The sequence below is a fragment of the Catharus ustulatus genome, chromosome 4 (assembly GCF_009819885.2).
Source record: "Catharus ustulatus isolate bCatUst1 chromosome 4, bCatUst1.pri.v2, whole genome shotgun sequence".
NCBI classification, from domain to species: domain Eukaryota; kingdom Metazoa; phylum Chordata; class Aves; order Passeriformes; family Turdidae; genus Catharus; species Catharus ustulatus.
Window position 1 is genome coordinate 71,662,582 of NC_046224.1, and position 22,589 is coordinate 71,685,170.

The 22,589-nt window shown below is 39.6% G+C and overlaps 1 protein-coding gene across 9 annotated transcripts in view; it reads left to right on the forward strand.

Annotated features, from left to right (window-relative positions):
- The window catches only part of WNK1 (WNK lysine deficient protein kinase 1), a 99,729-nt gene that overhangs the window by 27,456 nt on the left and 49,684 nt on the right, over positions 1 to 22,589 (forward strand). For all 9 annotated transcript variants that reach the window (XM_033056999.2, XM_033056998.2, XM_033057000.2 and 6 more), the window contains exons 2-4: positions 6,834 to 7,006; positions 10,660 to 10,880; positions 12,918 to 13,075. In XM_033056999.2, the coding sequence (XP_032912890.1) occupies positions 6,834 to 7,006; positions 10,660 to 10,880; positions 12,918 to 13,075 (552 nt within the window). The remainder of the gene's footprint in view (positions 1 to 6,833; positions 7,007 to 10,659; positions 10,881 to 12,917; positions 13,076 to 22,589) is intronic.

The following is a 22,589-nucleotide window of genomic DNA, read 5'->3' on the forward strand; positions in this document are numbered from 1 at the left end:
CCCGGCGGCGGCGGCAGCACCACCCGGCCAGCCCCGCCGAGCCGTGGCGCTGAGCTGGGCCACCCGGCCCCGTCGGCAACCATGAGCGGGCCGAGCCTGCCTGGCCCCGCCCCGAGCCAGTAAAGCCCGCTATGCCGCGATCCTGTTACTAATTGGCCAATTTGTGAAAGCTGCGCACGGATTCTCGCGACGAACGAAAGTGCGGCTAATATTCGGGGTGCGGCTTATCTATTGACAAAGACAGCAACATTGTCGAGGCACCGGGGGTGCGGCTTATAATCCGTGCGGCTTGTATTGGTGAAACTACTGTAACTGTTTCAAGCCTGTTCTTTTCTGTTGTGTTAGATATGTGTTTTATACTTCAGTGTTACCTTTCTTAAGGTTATTTGCATGCTCCATGAAGATTGTCTGTAGCTTATATAAAATTGTTTCTTCATGTGGAGACTGCCAAGGAGCAATGTGAAATCGTTCTTTCAGTAAGTAATTGTTCACTTGGCCTTCCATTGTATTTTGCTACCTGTCAGAAGCTTTGTCCTCTCTCTTTAAACTAAGATGAGCAGGGAAGTGACTGGAAAGTTCTGAGCCTCTCACTGTGAGGAGAACATCGAGGTGCTAGAGCATGTCAAATGAAGAGCAGCAAAGCTGGCAATGGGTCCAGAGCACAAACCTTCTGAGGAGTGGCTGGGGGAGCTGGCATTTTTTAGCCTGGATACGTACTTTTGGAACAGCAGCTCTTCAGGTCTATTTAATCAGTTTTTTTGTGTTCAGTGGTTTGTAGAAAGTACAGTGATGGAAGGATCTGTGCAGATCTTTGATAAAATTTTGTCTGTTGCTGTACGGGGATGCGTTTTGAACAGTCTCTTTCCCCTCCCTTTTGTCTCTCTGCCTAGTCTTTAGTACTGGAAAATATTAAGTGGTTTATGTGCTGACACAGAAAAGTAGATGCAGTGCTTGTGCACTGAGACTTCCATTTCTAGGCACCAACTGTGTAATGCTGGATGATTTTTGAGCTCAGTGGATTCTTTGTTGATATTTTGTTAATCTAGCTCAATGGTTACTGTGCTCTTTTTTCCTCTTAACTGCTAGATTTTTTCAGGATGAGAACACTGCAGCCCACAAAGCCTCAGTTCCATTAACAGTGCCGAATATCAAAGCGCAGTCTTGCTAGCTTCTCCTCTGATGACCCCTCATTAACCTTGCTTAAAGCCTTGCAAAGCCTTTCTCATATGCTGCAGAAATGCTCACAGAAGAACATTTGTCTGTTCTGTATGCTACTTCTTCCTCCAAATAATAGGCTGGGAGCTGCAATGTCTTTGCTCAGATTTTCAGGCATTTGAATGCGTGATAAAATGCTGCTCAGTGTAACCTCAGCAAAGATAGATAATTTACCTTGGTTGTGATTCAGACTATCTATAATTCAACAGCACTTTGAAGTCTCTCATGGCTGTACATTTACAGATCACATCACTTGAAGACAGTTCATTGCTGCTAATTTTTCTAGTGCATGTCTAGATGAAAACTATACACTGTTGATGTAGTCTAGTGAATGCTCCCTGCAAAACAACCCAGTAAATGTCCCTGCACTGTAGCTGTGTATCATTGCTGGGTCTAGTGGTATGATATACAGAAAGCTAGTAAAACCTCTCTGTAGTATATGAAGTGTCCAGTCTATCTCTGTTTCCTTTTTCCTGCTTAATCTTACTTATATTATGGAAGATGGAAGAGCTCTAAATTGTGTAGCAGCTCATCCACTGAGTGTTTTTTTTTTTTAAATAAACAAAACCCCAACAGTTTAAAGTTGGCCTATATTGCTTATGAGTTTACTGATTTGTAGATGCAGATCAAGGGCAGTTTTGTGAGTCTGGTTTGTTCTGCTGTGCATGAAGGTTCCTCAGCACTTCAGTGATGTAAATTGTACTTAATGTTAAGGAAGTGAAAATCACTTTGGAGGAGGTATAGCGGGAGTTGGCAGATGTAGTTCCTTCCATGTAGAGTATTTCTCTCAGTAGCCACTTGCTTGGTATCCTGCAGTATGTGTTTGAGGGTGAGGTGCACTGTGCCACCACTGCAAAAGTGTTCCTTTAATGCTGGCTGAGTTGTCCCAGACTTGAGTTTGAGTAGGTAGTAAGTCTTGGCTGAAACAAATCACTAGAGGAATACCGGCATTTTTGCTGATGAACTTTGGTTTTTTGTGGCTTGTTACAATAGCTAATTTTGAGGGGGTGATGGGAGTTGTTTTTGTTTTGGGTTTGTTTGTTTTTCATGTATATAAGGCACGTAGGTACAGGGGTAGAAAGAGGTAGTAACAATGCTGCGCGTAATTCATGCTGCTGTTCATTAAGGAAATTAGTGGAAGACTAAACCTGTACCTGGTTTATCATGAATCCCCAAGACCCCTCTTTTACAATGAAAAATGTAAACACCTCTGATAGCTCTTTCCTGACCAAAACAAACATGATGGGAAGGACCTGGATAAATGGAAACAGCCAAGAAAAAGCTTATTGAGTCGCTCTGAGCTGAACAATCATTTCATTTGCTTCTCATCTCCTTTCAGGCCCCTGGCACTGCAGAACCACAAGTCACGTGCTGGGAAGCCTTGCTGTTTGTCCTGGCTTGTCAAAACAATTTAATGTAGGTGGAAAGGAATGAATGAAATGGACAGAGTAGGCTTGATGCATCTGTTTCAGTTTGTTCAGAGGGCAGCCCAGTGACTGGGATGTGACACTTAGGTCCTCCAGGGAAGCGATCAGTTTAGGAAGAACAATGGTATCCATCTTATAGGGTAGTTAAATCCATTTTAGGAAGCAAGCTCTCCTATAGTTTGTTAGCTTTGTGTATTTTTAAAAATATTTTGGCTATATCTGCTCAGCATGTGCCAGCTGAGCTACTACAAGAATGTGATTTGCTAACTTCCAGATTTGGGACTTTGTCTTGTCTGCCTAAAGTTGCTTATGGTAAAAAATGACCAGCAAAGGAGAGAGCATGTCCATGTTTAAATTTGTCTAGTGGGAGTCCCAAAATTATTTGGTCTCTGAAGGGTAGGATATCAAGCTGTGTATTACTGTTCTTAAAGTACTGGCTTCTTTATAAAATTGTTCAAGTTTCCTGGGCTTATGGAAAACTATATGTGAGTCTATGTTGTTTAGTTTATGGCTGATTTAAAAATAAAATTCAAAAAATCAACAAAAACATTGAAATTGTCTAACTAATCTTGTACTTGCTGGAACTGGAATGTTAATCTATGAAACCTGTATTTTTGTTTTCAAAATGAAAACATCAAATACTTGTGGAAATGATCCATCTATGTACCTATTTAGATGGTGAGTTATAGGAAAAAGGCTGCAGGGGATAAATCTTACCATAATTTAATCAAAAGGAAGCCATCTTTTGAGTGATAGGCCACAGACTTCATTGAATCATTAGAAGTGGAGATAGAGCTGAGGGTCCTGCAGTTCTGCAGACTCCTGCTCAGAGGCCATGGCAGATTGAATACTGCCTCCAGTAGCTACCTTGTTGGGAAGACACATCTGGGCTTGAGAGTCTTCTGGAGTATGCAATTATAAGTGAGGATGGTGAAAACTGTTCCCTTCCCAAGTCTTACAAAATACTCTTTTAAATTCTCCCCGAGTGACGATAGCTTCTTTCTCTCTGCCACAGCTATGCTGTACAGCCACTTTCTGGATTCTGTGTGATGCCAAGATACTCCATTGCCCTGCTTTTCCTGAGCTATTTGTACCTAACATGCTGGTAACAGCTCAGTCTGCCAAATTACATGTAGTGCTCTATTTTACTTATTTCAATAGCTGCAGCTGCTTAAGTTGCATTTTTGCGTTTACAAGAACAAGCATGAGGTGAAGTTGTCACCTTTGTCCGTACTAACAGCTCAAAGGATGTCAACATGCATTTGGGATGGACTCTATTCTAGTTTGTCTCTATGCAGCCTGGGAGATCTTGCTGTCTAATATTTTTAATTACTCAGGTTTTGAAAGTGGACATGTAATTTAAAATTGTATGTTGGCCTGCAGGCCAACTGTTTGCAAGTTGCGTTAGAATGTAATTCCTACAGCTAAAACCAGTCATTGTGTATACACAATACACAATTGTTTATACAGAGTCTGTTGTGCAGGAGATCCAGTGTTTTCCTGAATGTAAGGGTTGTGGGCCTTTTAAGGTATATTGACAATCTTCTCTAACCTAACATTAGTGTTCTTTTAGGAGAAGAATATAAAAATCTGTTATGGATGAGGGTGTGGGCTGTGTGTCCAAGGAAATGAAAGTAGTAAAAGGTAGTATGCACTGCTGGGCTTAGGAAACAAGTGGCCTCTCTGTCTTTCTCTTCCAGCTCTGTTTAATGTTCCCTTTTGCTGCTGCAGTTATGTACTGAAGGGTGCAGGGTTTCCTTGGTTGCAAAAACATTGATGTGTTCCTGGGTGAAAGTTTTTTGGCCTGTGCTTTGTCCAAACTTGTCCCAGATCACTGGGGCACTGTGACTTTCAAAGCAGCGTTGTTTTACTTAGTCTACTGCACGGTCTTGCTGGGTTTTTAATGCCAGTACTGAAGTGTTGAGTGTCTGCTGAACGTCACAGCTGTGTTTGCAGGAACATGATGCTGCCATGGATGTGACCAGAGAGAGAAATGAGTCCAAATGTGGGTGCCTCTTAGGAGACTGTTCATTGATAAGAGTGATTAGCACTTGTTAGTTTCTATTTGGGGACAGCAGTACAGGGGCAGGGAAAAGTGAATAAAGCCCTTGAGGGAGATTGGGTTACATGGTTTAAAATGAGAATGAAATTAAATACCCATGACTTGATGTGAAGGTCTAAACCTGATTTACAGTGTTTGTGGTAGATAACTTGTTAGTGTGCACACGATAAAGGAAATACAATCCAAATGTGTATCGAAAATCTTGGGTTTGGACAAAAATGAATGCAGGTGCTCATATTGACTGTTTAAAAGTGATAGAAAAGTAATTATTGCAGCTTCTTTTTTGTATAATGACCATATATAATAGCTGAATTATACAACTAAATACAATGGTTTTAAAAAGGGAATTATATGAGTCAAGTGCAGAGGCTGAGAGTACTGCTTTATTTTCCTGTAAGAAAGATGAGATTGTGATTGTGTTGTTTGAAGCACTGTTGCTTAGAAGTGTATGTGGTCAGCTGTACCTCTTGCAGCTCCCTGCTTTTCTGTCTCACTGCAGTTTGAAGCAGTTAAGGTCGAGGTTTGACACAGAACCTCGTGCTGCCTTGTTCATTATAGTGAAAGGAAAGCTATTAGATGGGTAAAACAGCTCAAATGGGAGCACTAATTACATATTAAAACCCCTGCAACACCTAAGCAGACATGAGTGCTCATTTGTTGGAGTGTTTCTGCAAATGTTATATCAAAACTTGTGCAAGTATGCTTATGAAAGAATAGGAAGAGGTGGTAATGCTGATTTCTGCAGTGAAATAGTTGTAGGATTTTCATGTCTGTAGATTAAATTAGTCATACATAAGGATTTTGCATTTTCCTAAGAATTATAAAGGTCCATGACATTCATAGACACCAGTAGGAAACCGATCCCTGAGGTGATTTCAAACCTGTCTTCAGACTTTCACCTGGGGAAATTGTATACTTTTGAAAATTGGAGCTTCATCTGAAAAAATAAGTTTGCCCATGCCTGAAGATACTCTGTGAACCTTTTAGAAAAAGCTGATTATCTTAGTAAATGTAGGATGGTTTAGATATTTGTGGCTGAATTGTATTGAGAAAACATATGACCTGGAAGCAAAGGAAGAGCAATTGCTGTCTGGAGGACAGTGGGAGTATAAGTAAATCCTGTGTAGTTTTACTGTCTCCTTTTAATGGAAAAGACAATGTGGAACTCAAGTAACTTCAAGTTTTTACTCATATCTGACAAGTAGGTCTTTGGTTATTGCTAAATAACTGTTAGAAACAATGCTTCTGAAATTCTTGCCTATAGGCATATCCTGAAATATTTAATTTTTTAAAATGCAAACTGCATATTTGTGCCCATCAGTCAGTCTGACTGGTGTGAGCAGTGCATGTTGGTAAACTGAGAACACTGCATGGCACAAGGAGATGTCTTCTCTTTGAGATGGGCTGCTCATTCAGGTAATCAATGTCTTGGTGATAGCTGCTAGCCAGCTGTTGGTAGGTAATCCAGCAGGATTGTCCAGGAATGTTTTCTCATGTTCTGTCTCAGGCCAAAAGATTGCTTTCTGTCTCTACTGGGAGTTATGGTTTTGTTGATTTCAGGAAACTTGCTCAATCGTGAGGCTCTGCTTTTAATCAAAGAAAATCCAATTAATTCACTTGATGGCCTACAGTTACAGGAACATACTGTATGTTAACAGAGGTTTGATGCTTAACCCCCTAAATGGGTGCCTAATCCTGTCTGTTACCAGTGGCCTGGATAGACATCTAGCAATAAAGAAAGGTGGTTGTTATTTACAACATGAGAGGGAGATCCTTTAAATGATCTGGTTTCATTCTCAAACACTGAAGTGTTCAAGACATTATGTCCCCTTTCCACCCCAAGTCAGGCAACAGCTGAATTTATTAAGAGTAAAGCAGGAGGAAGCAGAAAGAGGAGTTAATCTACAGACTTGCAGTTCTTAACCCTGAGAGCAACAGAACTATAAATAACAACGTATTACAAAAAGACTGTAATAGAATGTGTTCAAAACAGAATATTTAAAGGTAATTGCAAACCAAATGGCATTTAAGACACCTGATTGTTGTGGGTATCTGACTGTTTTCAAGTTGCTACCTCTCAATGAGAAAATTAACCAAAACTTTCTGATGCACCTTTTCTTTTTCGTTAGGATCGGAAGCTGTCCAAGTCAGAGCGGCAAAGATTTAAAGAGGAAGCTGGGATGCTGAAAGGGCTTCAGCACCCCAATATTGTCAGGTTCTATGATTCCTGGGAGTCTACAGTCAAAGGAAAAAAGTGCATTGTTCTTGTGACGGAACTCATGACGTCTGGAACATTAAAAACGTAAGTAAATTAAGACAATTCACAGCATTTCAATTCCATTAGCACAACAGCAGAGCACTACAAATAGGTGATATTTAGAGTAGATGTGAACAGAGCCCTTTTGCCGAGTGATAACCTACTGTAGGAACCTCCTTGTTTAAGAGGAACATTGCTAGTTTTGCAGGTATGGTAAAACATCTTTTAAGTTAGCAAGCTTGTGACCAGTAAGCACATGCCCAAGCCTTTTGGATTTTAAGAACTCAGGAAACCAATACTCAGTTTTCAGTTGTCAGAATTTTTTTTGTTTTGTCCAGCTGTTTTCCATTTAGGATGAGCTAGTTGCTGAAGTTCAAAGCTCTAATTCACCTCTCTTGGGAGATTTTGGGTGTTACCGTAATACAAATAACATGTAAAAAGAAAGAAAATTCACCACTTACTGGTTTATCTGAAACTTGCTGAAGTTTCAGATAAAAATCCTGCAGCTTGGACCTGTGTGGTAGCCCAGTGCACCTCGGTGTGTGTTGAAGGCAGAGTTAAAAGCAGAGCACAGGAGCTGCAGCTGCTGTGAGGGCCTCTAGTGGTGTGTGGGGTTGGCAGGGGCTCCTGCACTCTGCCCCGGCTGGGAGCATGGAGCTCCAGCCTCCATCCCTCTGCTGGGCTGGGAGTAAAGCTGCCAGCCCTGCAATAAAGGGGCTCTGCATCACTCACTTTGTTCAGTGCCCATTTCACTCTTGGAGAGGCATTCACACCCCACATGTGTAAGCAAGCTGTGGGAGCTGAAAACAGTTTTCTGTCTCTTTGGTTGAAATAGCCTGTGAATGTCTTGTGATTTTTATTGTGCTTATTGATAGCTACAAATGGACATTCTTAAGAAGAAAAATGGCTCATTGCAAGTCTGGGCTGCAGTTACAGTGGAGTGTTTGTCTTCTGAAATAGTACTGGACAGCTAAGGCTACAACAACATTCTTTAGCCATATGTTCAGTGGAGCTATTTCTCAGGTTGTTTAATGTATTTCAGATAAAAGAATAGGTTTGCTTCTTCATGTGTGTTTTCAGACAAGTAATAAGTTAATGGTTTTGCAACCTTTAAATAAAGTTTACCCAATTTTCTGCTAAATGTGTAGTGCTAAATTTTTTTTTCCTCCATTTTTTACTTTCACTACTTTCCTCTCACAGATTTTAATATTTGGATTGGCACCTTGGGTGGGGTCATAAGCAAGATGATGAAGTAATAATAGACAATTACGAAGTAGGGTGTTGGTAGGAAGAAATACCCAGGTTTTCTGTCTGTGGGATTGTTTTGTAATTTGAAATAGCAAAGTCTTTTTATTTAGTCCAGAAAAAAGTAATAGGCTCTTTAACTGAAGATCTATTAAACTGTAGAGTTCTGGCTAGGGTTTTCCCCCACTCTTGTAATAGCTGGTGTTATAATTGTGATTTAGTTTATTTTAGTTCACTTCACTTGAGACTTGGCAAGTGAACTGTATGGGTGACTTCAGGTGTGCCTTAATTGTTTCATGTGCTTGTGGCGTATTCCTAGATTTATCCTGTGCACTTGTTTGCATATATTTTACTATTACTTCAAAGTCTTTTTTTCAGTATGTTTACCTTAAGTGCATTTGATAAGTGTTGCCCTTCTTATTTTGATACTTGGGACATAGACATTATTGTCACTTGATGTAAAAAAGTGATCACAAGAGAAGTGTGATGATATCTTAAAGGAAGTTTTCTCATGTTTTTTTAGTGAGGATTCCTATAGCTCCTTGATCTCTGTGTAACTAATTACAGAAACTTGACTGAAAACCTTCTGAGGTCTCTTCAAGCCCAAGTTATTCTGTGAGAGTAGGAAAAGTGAAAACACACTGGCTAGTAGCTTGTCTATTTTTGTGTATTTACATGTGCTTCCATTTGGAATTGTTTTCTGCATTTAGTGACATGTGACTTAATTCAGGACAGAACAATGACAGCCACACTGCACGATGCTGGGTGATGCTTGGATCCAGGTCCTTCAACTGTGAGAAGCTGGCAGTGGACTAGCATATTTGTAACCAAGAATGTAATTAGGGATTCCAGATGCTGAACTGAAGTGCCCCTACCATGTGATCTTTGGAACAGGCTCAAGAGAGATGAATGAGGGTTATGTCAATAGCAAGAATTCAAGTGGTGGCTCATGGGATTCAGAGCCTCCTTCATTTGGTCTTCTTCCTTGGCTTGGCTTTCCCCCTTTCTTTCTTTACCTTCTGAGACTTGATTTCCTCTCAAACTGACTCAATTGCTTTTACCGACTTGTTTTCACAGCAGGCTCATTGCTAGCAACTTGATTTTCCAGTTTGTGTTTTGAACTGGAGAAATTAAAGTAAAAGGGATTAATACAGTGCATTTCTGTGTTGGAACTGATTGAAGTGATTTCATCAGAACTGTATCTCCTAATTAAATGAATCTGCAGGAGAGACTGACCACTACCATGGAATAATTGAACACAACTTGCTTTTAGTTTTAAGATGGCAGTTGCTAGACTCTGTGCTGGTCACAGAATTTACTAGCAGTTTTGCTGTAATGTGAAACTGGTCTTTATGTGAGACTCTGACTGAGTAACATTGTCCAACAAGAATAAAGTCCTTTCTCTACATATAGTCCAGCCTGTACGTTTTTAGAAGGAACGAAACAGCTCTTCACTTCAAATTGTGTTACCCAAGGAGAGGTTGAGAGAAAACCCTGCTGGAAAGCACTTAAAACTGTCAGAGGTTATTCACCTTGTGGCATCTCTAATCTGCTGAAGTTAAGTAACAGAGTAAGATTTTATTCTTAGGTCACACACATTGAAAAGTATTTTTGGTGTGAAATTGGACTCTCCTGACGTGGGGTTTCAAGGAGTGGCAGGGATAGAACTGTTAAGGTTGGGTTGCATTCTACCTGCAAGGGGATACAGACTTAGATATGAATGCTTCCACCTTAATTATTTGACAGAGCCTTTTTAAAGATGTCTCTGTTCTGTCTGTATCTGTCCACAGTTTTGAAGTAATGAGTAGTACCAGCTGGATTCAGGTGATCAAACTCTGTCCTGTACCAGGGAGAGGATCTCTAAGAATTTCTAATTTACTTGATAAGTCCATAAGCAGATGTAAAATGTAATGTGGAAACCTTGAACAGAGTGCTTGGACTGTTCTTGTAAATGAGGGAATAATGATTGCAGAGCTCTCCAAGTTTTCCACAGCTCTGTGCTTTGCCAGTTATTAACATTTTGGATCTAGTGACCCACCTCCCCTCCCAGTTACAATTAATCAAGGCAGAGGTTGTAAGTGTTTAAGAAGTAGGTAAAGAATAATTCATGAGCCTTGAATTATTTGTCATTAAAATTTAGCAATCCAACTGTCTAATTAGTGTAGAATGATTTTGTATGCAGAGGAGTTAGCAGCTATGGTACAGCAAGCTTTCACATTTTTGTTTCATCATTATAGGCTACTGACTAGAAGAAAGTGGGATAGATTTTGTAAGGGGGAATCATCCTTAGCCCCTCTGAATTCCTGAAACACCTAGGTAGATTTTAAAATAGAGGTTTAAATTTATACATGTCTTTAATTACTGTTTCTTTGCATCCAAACAGCAAATGGTATACTTTTGTCTACTGTTTGTTAGCAGAATCTAATTTGACCTATTGTTGCTTTTTTCATTAGGTATTTGAAAAGATTTAAAGTGATGAAAATTAAAGTACTACGAAGCTGGTGCCGTCAGATACTGAAAGGCTTGCAATTTCTACACACACGCACTCCTCCCATCATTCATAGAGACTTAAAATGTGACAACATCTTCATTACTGGCCCCACTGGATCAGTCAAGATTGGAGACCTTGGTCTGGCAACCCTGAAACGAGCTTCTTTTGCCAAAAGTGTGATAGGTAAGCCTCTCCTGTTTTGGAGGCTGCTGAGCCACTCTACCTCTGTGGAGACTTGAGTGTTTTAGGAACTTTCCTAAAAAACATGCTTAAAAGGTATATGGTCAAAGCCTGAAAATATGTGGGCTTTGTCTCTTGGTTGCAGAGGTTATTCTGTGTTCCTAATGCAAAGACATGTTGAAATTTTGGTTGTGCTTTGGATATTTATATATTAACATTAGCTATTTCAGAATATAGAGCTCTTGTCCTGCCCAACAATCTAGTGCAACATTGTTGATAAAACCACTCTTTGCTATATATAAATCTTACTTTTGATGTGGTACTGCTTCAAGAAATGTATAAATACATTTTGGTGACCAAACAACATTTAGATATTTAGTGTAGCATTAGTTTATACAGGCAAATTCTTTTTTAATGTCACCGAGATTAATATTGAATCTCTTGCAGCTTGTGAATAATCAGAAACTGAGGTATACCAAAGAAAGTTAATATTTATATATGTACGTATTTAAATAAAACAGACTGTGGTATAACACCTTACTCAGGGAGTAGAATGTGGATTTGTGTGAGTCAGGAGGGTGCATTGGGAAATACTTTATTCTGGCTCTGTCCCTGTGTATCCATTCATAACCTTTTTCAAAAATCAGTTTGCTGGAACCTAGTGTAATCTTTCTTGTGAATTCCTGAAAGAATTGGTTTTATCAGCTTTGTTTTTATAGTTGGGTGGATAGACTGGAGGGAATGAAGTTTCTTTCACTCTCAGTATTTAGAGCTTGCTAAAATTCAGCATTACTCAACAGTCCTGTGCCAGATTCCTAGCTGGGATCAATGGTGTATACCTGTAAATTTTCTTGCAAGCTGTTGCTGAAATATTTCCTGCTTTAACCAGGTCAAAGTATTAATAGGGAGGAAAAGAATGGTGTTAAAAACCATAATTTCTTAAGCATATTTGTCATATCTTCAAATTGATCAATGGAAAATTACCATCTGTTACATTATCTGTTAATGATTAGCCTTTGGATAAATGACTGCAATTACATTCTTTTTGGTTTAGAGTGGTGGAAACAAGCAATGGGCTGTAGAACGATCTGCAAATTGTCTGGAATCTGGTGTCTGCAGGAAATAATTCTGTGCTTAAATTTACAAAAAGCAAACTTTCATTTCTGGCTTACAGTAAATCTGATCATACAATAGAGACCCTTTGTTTGCAGAGGGGCTCTGTGATGCTTCACTGGGCAATAATTTTCTGCACACTATTTAAATGGGACTTGTTGAATCTCACGCTCTATGCCTGTAACTCAATCTCTCTGTATTTCTGAGTATTTTTGACTGTAGGATGTCCCTCACTAATGCCTGTATCTGCAGTAGGCCTATAAATATACTGCAGGTGGGAAGGTAAGTATGTGAAGAAAAGGGCTCTGGTGAGTGGCCTTTGCAGAAAATTACCTTTTATCCTCTTTCCACGGAGATTTATATTTGTAACAATAGAGCTTTTCATTGCAAGGCCTTACCCGAACCATTCTACTTCAGCAAGTAGATGGAGAGCACCAGGTCAGAGACTAGCTGTGGGCTCTTACCAGTACTACTTTTTTTGCAGCAGAGGGCAGTCAGGTAATTCATTCAACAAGGTTTAATGTGCCTCTTTTCTTACAGGGAGAAAAGGTAAGTGCCTTAACTCTCCTTAGTATTTGGTTTGCAGCCTATGGCTAGTCTACAGTTGTTCCCTCTTCTTACCTCCTCCCCTCCTGTTTGATTTCAGGCTAATCCAGGCTGTTCTGGTATTTGTATCAACTAACATACCCAAACCAGGAATTGCATCAGATCTCACATGCCATTGTTATTCCATAAAGGCCTTGCAATGGAAGACTCACAAAGTACATTGGTGCAACAGAGTCACTAAGGGTTTCCTCCCTCTTCTTTTTGCCTCCACTTTCTCTTGTCTCACAGGTCTGCCCAGCCGCTTGTCCCTGCGGTGAGTAACGCCAGCAGCCTCTGCTCGCTTTGAGACATTTAGAGTCTGAATCGTTCTTTTAATTTAAGGTACCCCAGAGTTCATGGCCCCCGAGATGTATGAGGAGAAATATGATGAGTCCGTTGATGTGTATGCTTTTGGGATGTGTATGCTAGAGATGGCCACGTCTGAATATCCTTATTCCGAGTGCCAAAATGCCGCGCAGATCTACCGCCGAGTGACCAGTGTAAGTCCCTCCTTGCTACCGAGTCTAAAGCTCTTAGCAGCAAAGGAGTACAGCTGCCTAGCACCAGTGCTGTGCAAGGAAAAAAAACAAGCTGGAAAGAGATGATTTTGGGATGAGTGCAAAGTTACGGGGTGGTTGGACTCACTGAACATCTGTCAGAAGCTTGTAAAATATGTGAATAGAAATAAAACTGCATGTGTTCATGCTCTCCTTGCAGTATGGAAGTAGGTATTATATAGGGTTTAAAAAAAAAATGAAGAAACCGAGCCCCCAAACCAAACAACAGAATGCACTAGAATAATAACAGATTATTTTCTAAGCCAATTGGGACATGGTGGAAGTAGTTCTATCTTGACGAGAATCTGGTAACCTCCTTCTCTGCAATAAAGCTGGATAACAAATTTGAGCACTAGCTTAGCTGCCTGCCAGTTACCTAGAGTGATTTTAATAGTTTATTGAATTCTGAGCACTTAGCTCCTGTGTTTTGGGGGCACTTGATTAAGTGGAAACACTTGATAAATAGCAGGAAGTTATTCCACCCTGGTAAGTACTGAACAAGTGTAGGTAGTGGTGGAGGTGGAGGCATTGTGGGACAAAACAGGGCTGAGAAGGCAATCAAGAGATTAGAGCTGGCCCATGTGACCAGACTGAGGGGAACATGCACACCCTGAGTAGGGGAAGCAGAACTGCAGTGCTGGAAATGTGCAGTATGGTGTGGCTAGATTTAATCTGGCATATCTGAGGTGCTGTTGTGAAGAATGTACCAGTGCAGTAAAACAAGCATGTTCAACCTTGTGACCTAAGCATTCAGAAAGAGTAGTGAGGTGGCTGCTTGGGGAAGTGAGAACTCACATTGGATTTCTCAGAATACCTGGGCACATGTGCAGAGGAGAAAAAATACCCCCAGACTTACCTCTTTGTCCATAGACAAATGAGTTCCTGTTAATTTTTTTTGGTGCACGTTATCTCAAAAGTTGCAGATTTACTAAACAACTTGCCTAGCTTTGGAAAAATAAAACATTCTCTTATTCCTGATGCCTCACCCTGTTAAAGGCAGAGTTCTTGACTTACAGTTGGAGAAGAGTCTTCATGTCAGAAGCTATGAATTCTGAAAAGAGGCTTGGTGAAATAAGACTATCCCTTTTTTTCAGGGTCATATTAGAGGGGTACAGAAGAAGGAAACAAAAGGTGGTCACTTCAGTTTTTTGCACCGATGTTAGAATAAGTTTTTATATACATACATGTCTATACACACAGAGTTGTTTTTTTTGGTTTGGATTTTTCTTGCGTGTTGGCAAACTTACCTGTCATTTCCTAAACAGAGTTTAAGAACTGGGCTGAAGTCTAGTCCTTACTCTGTGTACAGCATCATCTGACCTGGAAGAAGTTGGCATCTATGAAAGAAAGCTAGATATCTTACTGAAACAGTCTCAGTGGTACCTTGTGCTGTGCTTATGGGTGTGTCTTGGACACAGCCAAAGCAGCAAAATTTGGATGGACATTGCCTGATGTAACTGTCCTACCTGTTCCTTAAGGAGTGCATGGAACTGGGTTGTTGAGAATCAGCTGTTGAGACAGTCTCAGCCTTGGAAATCCTGAGGTATTACAGACTTGTCTTTTGCCTCATCTTTGAAGTACATAACTGCAAAGCTTTGTAGGGACTTGTAGCAGAACAAGTTACCTAAACACTTACCAGGGTTCCACTTACCACTTGTTCATTGTGTATGGTGCTCCTTTCTCCCCACTGTTTTTGGCTGATGGTGGAAATTCTAAATGGATGAGGAACACTGGCAATTTTTTGACCTGTCCAGCACCACCTTCTATTCTACTCTGCTGATGGTTCACAAATTAAATCTATTGGTGGATTTTTTTTTTTCCCCCAACTATTTAATTTGCTACTTGAGAGGTCTTCAGGTACAGTTTGATATGAAATCCAGCAAATCTTGTTTTCTTTCAGAAGGAGCAAAGGACAGGAAGGTAAAGAAAATGAAGTGCACATTTGTCTGCTTGGAAAGGCTGTGTGCCTTGGTATATTTGGGGTTATTTCAGTGTAGTTGCAAGTCAGTTTGTTCAAAACAAAATCAACCAGAAACAAAATGTGAAGATTTTTCAAGACAGCCTTCCAATGAAGGCAAGAAATGTTATCTGGAAATAAAGCACAATCCTGTCTTAAGTGATAATGGTGGATTTGGTTTTTTATAATAACCTGTTAGTTATGAAAGGGAAATAAAATACTCCCAACATTCTTTTAATTGTTCCATGAAAGCTCTGTGAACCAATGTGAAAAAGAACCAGGTTATTTTATATTTAGATTTTAGAGATTTTAGTAATTTAGACTATGTGTGCTGTTGTGGGTGAGGGTTGAACCATTTGCCAAATTCAGTACTTGCGAGGACTATGTGTGAGCTATCAATAATAGAGTGGGGGCAGAAAAACCCCTTCCTGCAAAGGTGACTGCAGCAGTACTTACCAGGTGGGTGTGTTTTGTGGAAGATGTTTAGCATCTCCATTTCAGCCCCTTCATTGCTACCTCCCTGGACATGTTCAGGGGTGTTTCGAGGTAGCACCTACAGTCCTGCTATGCCTTAAATTGAAGGGATTATTTTATCTAGGTGCATACAGAGAGCAGAAGGAAGGACAATAGCAATGGTCTGCTGTGAAAGTCATGAAAGGTCATACCATGTTGGAGGAGCTTAAAAACCAGTGAAACCACAAAGGCAAAAAGATCAAAATGTGCAGCCACTCACTGCAGACCATATGTATTCTAATTAATTAATTAAAATAATTTCCTTCACCATCTTGGCAGGAACTCTTAGGCTTAGTAAAAAGCAAAGTTACTCCATTATCTTAAATCCTTGCTATTGCTTAGTACAGAATCTTGTAAAAGGTGTCCTAATGCCCAGGTTGTCCTCTGAGAACCTCCTGGTAATACCAGCTTATGTTCTTTTCTCCCTTTTTGCCTGTGCATTGGTCTCTTTTTTAGGGGGCCTTCAGCTGCATTGCATTTTGACCTGACATCTTTTGTGATAAGACTGCCTCAGAGTACATGGTCCTCTTCTACCTCTTTGGTTCAGGGTCTTCCCTCATGCTTGGAAGCAGTTTTTTGTTAAGTAATACACCTTGGCAAGCACAGATCAAGAATTTGGATATAAAGGCTGAAGTTCCTTACACAGATGAGACATTTTTTGGCCCAGGCAGTAGTTGTTGCTTCACATCTTGGACAATAGCATTGCTGCTTAAGCCTGCTGTTCTTAAGATGCTCATCTACACTGTCTCACTGGGAAGTTCCTGTAATTCCTTAAAACATTCCTGTGATCAAATTTTTGTATTTTGTCTAGCCCAAGAAACACAAATGCAATTAAGTTGTTATTCTGGATTACTTTATCTGCAGTAATTCTTTTAACAAAGTAATTTGGGTATATACTTGGCTTAAAAAACACAACTGTGCAGAATTTGTAGAGCTCAAGGTGTTATCCTGGACTTTGTTTTACCATTCTGGTAAGGAAATCAGCAGTTTAACAGAATATTGACCTCTGTTTGTACTTGCACCTTTTAGCATACTCAGTCCAGACCCTTTTACTAGCAGTTTCTTGAGAAAGGAAAGACATCTGCATGGCCTGTCACTCAACCATAAAGGAACCTAGCCTTGCTGTTTGTTTTCTTTAAATCATGGCATTGCAATTTTGTCTGAAAACCCTGTTTTCTTTATTGAGGCCATCCTCTGCTGTTCTTGGCTAATGGTTCCAAATAAATTAGTAATCAGTGCTTAAAGAAATTGCAGCTCTTTGGATTTTTACCTTCCTGTGGAATGGGGAAATCTCTGAGGTTTAAGCAGTATGTCTCCTCAGCTGGGACTGAATGTGTCCAGTGAACACTTACAGATGCCTGCTTGGCCTCAGAAAAGAAATAGTGTAAGCTTACAGTGAATTGATAACAAGCTGCACTATTGTTAAAGTGCTGTTTCCTGCTCCTTTGGTTTATTTTTCCTCCTCTGCCCTCTCATGCAAGCACAGCTGTCTCTGTAGTATGCTACTAGATTAGGGAATGGATCTGGATCCCTTTTTTTTTTTTTTTTTTTTTTTACAATTCTGCTCTGTATCCAAGTAATGGAGAGAGTTACAATGCCAAATGAAATCAAGATACATAATTCTGCTGTGTACTTGCTTGCATAAAAAACAACAAAACAACAAAAAAAGAGTAAGATCCTAGTAAAATTCAGGAGGGTTTCCCTGTCTGACTTTGTTCTTCTCAGGAGACTGGTATGTTTTCCTTGACCTGTTCCATGCATATTGCAATTAAACAGTTTGTCACAGGAGAGGCTTAAAATGGACTACACGTGCATTTAAATGGAAAAAGAGATATTTATAGAACAGATATCTTAAGTATGATTTCTTAATTTAGTCTGTTTGGGAATCAATGCAGTGAAGGCATAACTAACTCCAGTAGCTTCAGCTGCTTTGCCTCAGCCTGTGGTAGGACCATGGAAACCTAAACTGTTGCCTCAAAATCTAGATTTCTAGTACCTGGATGTCACAAGGCTTAAATTTGCTAAGTTACTGACTAGCCCTAAGACTAGTAAAAAGACAATTAATAGGTGTATTATGCAGATATTTCTCCTTCTTGCATATCTACCGCTAACATAAAAATCCAAATACGTTCATTGCAAAAAAGTTAATAAAGCCATCCTCAGTTTAAATGTACTAGTCATGAGCAGAAAACTTCCTTTTTCTTTCTCCCCCTCCCATCATATAAACTTACCTTTTAAGTTTTTCTGATGGACTTGTGCTCTCTACTGGATTTTCTTGATGCTTACTTTAATAAAGTGAAGTTTTGCATTTGTCCTTCCTTTCACCAGAAGTCCAGTCTCTTCTCTCTAAACAAATGTCTGTTGTGTGAGCTGGCGTTAGGATGAGAAGGGGGGTAAAGAAAGTATTTTGCATTTTGATTATAAAAAAAATGGTTGTGCTGTACTAAAATGTTCCACAGCAGGCATAACATTTTTCTGCTTGGTTCTCCAGAGCTGAATAAATGGCCTAAGGGAACAAGGCACATAATGAGTAACCTGACCAGGCAGTGTCTAGCTGGTTTAAAACTCCATAATCGTGTAACTGGTGGGAACTGGAACTCACTGGTCAGGGTGAAGGTCATTCTCTTTGCTAGAAACAAAGCAGTTACAAAGTACTGTAGTTTGGTCAGTTGAGATAAAGTGAATATTTTCTTTAGTGTCTTAAACCTTAGGCATCATAACTGTCTAGACAAGCCAGCTGCTTCATTTTCCCTAGAGATGCAGTGGGCAAAGTCTTCAAGCTCTTACTTTTTTTTTTTTTCTTCCTGAGAGGTCTTAAGTAGCAAATAAAAAATGCTAAACCTTCAGACATATGATTAATTTTACTTGCAGTGCTTAATGAGTGATGATTAATTTCCTCTTCTACTTCCTGGAAGCAATATCTAGCATTTTTTAGGCATGAATAAAACTGTTTCCTTTACCTTGAATGACTTGGTTTCTTGACCTGGTTTAAATAGATACTGAGATCTTTCCTATCAACCTTTCTAGTGAAAAAAACAATTGGAAAAAAAAAATCATTGGAAAAGTAGGGGCAGAAACCCTCTAACAGAGAAGGTGATCTTATGTGGAAGCAGGTATTGAAAGGCCACAAACCTTCAACCAAGCACAGGAAACAGTTCAATTGTAAGAAAGGGTAAATTCTTGTCTTTCTTCACAGAGGAAACTTCTGGCAGTGGAGTGTGAAATGAAAAAAAGAAATTGCACATCATGTGTAATTCCCTTGCCTCACACTGAACTAAAAAATGCTTAAACTTCTAACACTTGCTTCTTGTAGCCCTTTAACTCAGTCACAAGCATTTTGCTGGAACGGCTTTAAGAGTGCAGAATCTTCCTGTGTGGGGATTCAGTCACTGACTCATCAGTTCAGAACTATAGAGCCTTACAAGTGGAAGGTGTGTATTCAAGTAGTTGTAACATTAATATCTTAAGCAACCTTGCATGTTACTTTAGAAGTCCTCTTCAACAAGTTACGATGATCCAGGAAAGGAAAAGCAGTGATCAGCTTGGGCCTCTAAGTCAAGTCATGAAGTTGAAGGGACTGGAACATCTCTCTTATCAAGACAGGCTGAGGGAGCTGGGCCTGGTCAGCCTTAAGAAGGGAACTTAATCAGTGTCTGAGTGTCTGAAGGGAGGGTGTCAGAAGATGGAGCCAGGGTTTTGGTGGTACCAGGCAATAGAAAAAGAGGCAATGGGCCAAAACTGATGCACAGAAGTTCTACCTGAACATGAGTGACCATGCACTGGAACAGACTGTCCAGAGAGGCTGTGGAGTCTCCCTCACTGGGGCTATTCCAGAACCTTCTGGAGGCAATCCTGTGCCATGTGCTCTGGGATGCCCCTGCTTTGGAGCAGGGAGGTGGGAGCAGATACCCACTGTGGTCCCTTCCAGGCTCCCTTCCAGGGATTCTGTGTGGTTTGCACAGCCAAGTCAGATGATGCCTGAGTTTGGAAGGGAAAATGCTTATTCAACCAAATTATTTTTTTTTAGCTAGCTCACTGTTCAGCATCAAAAGCTTTAAGATTACAGCCAGAATGTTTTTTGTCAATATTGATGTGAAACAAATTTGGTTTTGAAGTAAGGGAAGCTATTTCTTTCTTATGTTGCTTGCTGATGAGCCTGGATTGTCTTTTGACAGTTCTGAACAGGACGTGATTTTAAGTTGACCAGGTATTAAAAGGAATGGAGGATTGTGAGCATTGGTTGAATTGCATAAAATCAAGTGTAATTTAAGTTCTGAAATGCAGTAGTAATGCAGAGTTTCTAAATATATTTTTAGAAACTTAAGTAAGTTCACAGAATTATGGCCTAAATAATGTGTCTTTAAAAATTTGAAAAATTTTAGAAGTATCTCTTAAAGATCAGTCTCTTAAAACAATGATCCTGGTATTTAATATTCTGTCCTGTACTAACATCCATTTAGTATTTAGATTAAGTGAGATTAATTTAACAAGAGGTGGGAAGATGGCTCTTAAGAACAGGGAGGTGGTAAGTGTTTTTAAAACGTCTGGCTCTGCATTGTGATGAGAACCTTTACAATTCTGTGATTGGTGAATCCCTGAAGCATTCCTGTGGGGAGACTGATGGTTCAATGTTATTTGTCATAGAGTGCCACTAGTTAAAAATACTGACACTAAGAATGCATAGGCTGCTATTTCTTGTCCTGCCAGCTGTACTGCTATAGTTGCAAGGGGTAGGAATGGGATAACTCCAGGAAAGTCTTCACTCCTATTAGAATAACTCTGAAAATAAAAGGCATGGTGGCTTTTGGTGCATTGTTGGAATTGTGAACTATTTCTGGTGTTTGCAACATTACCTTAGGCCTTTTAAGTAGATAATCCTTTCTAAAGGCTAGTTCTCGTACCAAATGGGTTCTGTGTCCCATGTTACATCATTTTTTTAAGTTTAGTTCAAAGTCCAGTGGAGCTCATCTGTGGCCTTTGAGTTATTGTACGTGAACTTAAAAGTAAGTGCAGAACAATGATTTTCTACCCTAGTGGGAGCAGATTAAAGCAGAGAGTGCAACTAATACAATTTTATTTTTCAAAAACATGTTTTCCATACTGAAAATAGAAGACAGACACGTCTAGTATTGTCACTGTGGCATTTCTAAATATATATGACTGAAATGTGTGTCTAGGCATGTCTGGTTTTGGTTTTTTTTTTTTAAAGCCATTTGCAAGTTGAAGTCCCAGTAAAGCAAAGGGTCAATGAGCTGACTCAAGGTGTTCACATTATAGAGGCAGCATCCCTGCTTCTATGGGTGAGGTTAAAGAACTGTGCGTGATAGATGCAACTGATCTTACCTTTATGCTTTTGTGCAAGAGTAAAACAGTTAATACCTGATCTACTTGTCTAATCAGACTTTATTGTTACACAAGAACCTCTGTCCTTATACTGTGTGTTTCAAAACAAGGCTTATTCACTGTTCCATGCACCAATGTGCTAATTGTTTGCCAGCTGTGCACCAAGAAACAAAATTTCCTGTTCTGGAGCTTGATTAGTTTCTTCTATAGATTAGAATTACTCCAATTACACTACCTGTTGTGATTGATTTTTTTTTTTTTTTTTAAACTGAATCAATGTAGCTTCAGATTCTTTGGACTTCTGAAATAAATGATGCTTTATTTACCTGGTGGTTCTGAAGAACAGCAGACTTCTATGTCTTGAGTGAAAACTTAAAATAACTTTTTTACTGGGCTGGATCACTTGTCAGTGGAGTAGCTCTGAGCCATATTATATATTCTGCAGTAGTGCACAACAATTCAGTATTATTACAAATACAGTGGGTTTGGACTTCAGTTAGTGAGTTTTACTTGAGAGTACTGGAAAGGATTTGCAGACAGTGATTTCTAAGAAGAGTTATGACTAGTTCCTGTTCAAACTTCAATATGTGGGAGTGAAGTAACAGTAGCCTCCTATGGCACTCTTTGAATGCTGTAAAATCTCTAGCTTTAGTAGATGGAAGTATAGTATTGAGACACTGGGACACAAGTTGGTTGAGAGGGCTGTCAGTATTCTCCAGCTCTTGGGCTTGTGGATCACCTGTAGGATAGGTATATGAAGGTGATAGTGAGCACTGATTGCTGGCTGAATGAGGAGTCTGGTTTTGTTCTGTTCACCAAAACTTCTCTCATGCAAATTGAACTTTAGGAAGAAACAATTAGTTTCAGTGTGCCAACCAAGATACCGATATATCTTGTGTGTATAACAACTTTAATTCTGTACTTCCGGCAATTCATTGTTGTGATTGACCTCTAATTTTTTTTTTAATTAATGACTCAAAATATGTTTGAGGTTAGGTGGTAAATTGAAGAGGAAGAATTTCTAAATTGTGATCAGTGGGCACAGTCTGGACACACACGCTTACCTGTTGGTTTGGAAAAAGTTAAGGGTCATGTAACTTAAATAACTTACACACTCTTACAAATTCTGCACTGCAGAGGGTGAAGACGAGTTGGTTAAGGTGTTTCAGTGGCACAGAACTCTCAAATAGTTGAGATGGGAAATTATGATGTGGAAGATGGTAAATCTGTCCAGTTAAAAATGTGCAGTCCTTGCTTTTGATCAGAGGGGAAGACAGCAAGGCCTGTCCTGCCTGAACAGTGCCTCATGAGCTGGCTCTGGCTCACTCAAGCTTTCATCTGCTTCCACTGCTTGTATTGCAGTAATGCTGTTTACTCTGCTAGGATACTGATCTGGTACAGAGCTTATGCTGCAGGATTTACTAATTTAATTCTTGGCAGAATTATCAATTGTCCAGAATGAATTGCTATGAAAATACTGACATCAGTGAAGCTAAATTTTTACTTCTGTTTAGTATGTTGCATTTTCTATTTAAAAAAAAAAAGTTACTCTTGTTTGCTTTTTAACCAGAACAAGAAAATCAGTCCTCTATAGGCAAAACTGTGTGTCTCTTAAACTGAGCAAATCTTAAGCTGCAGTCTTTC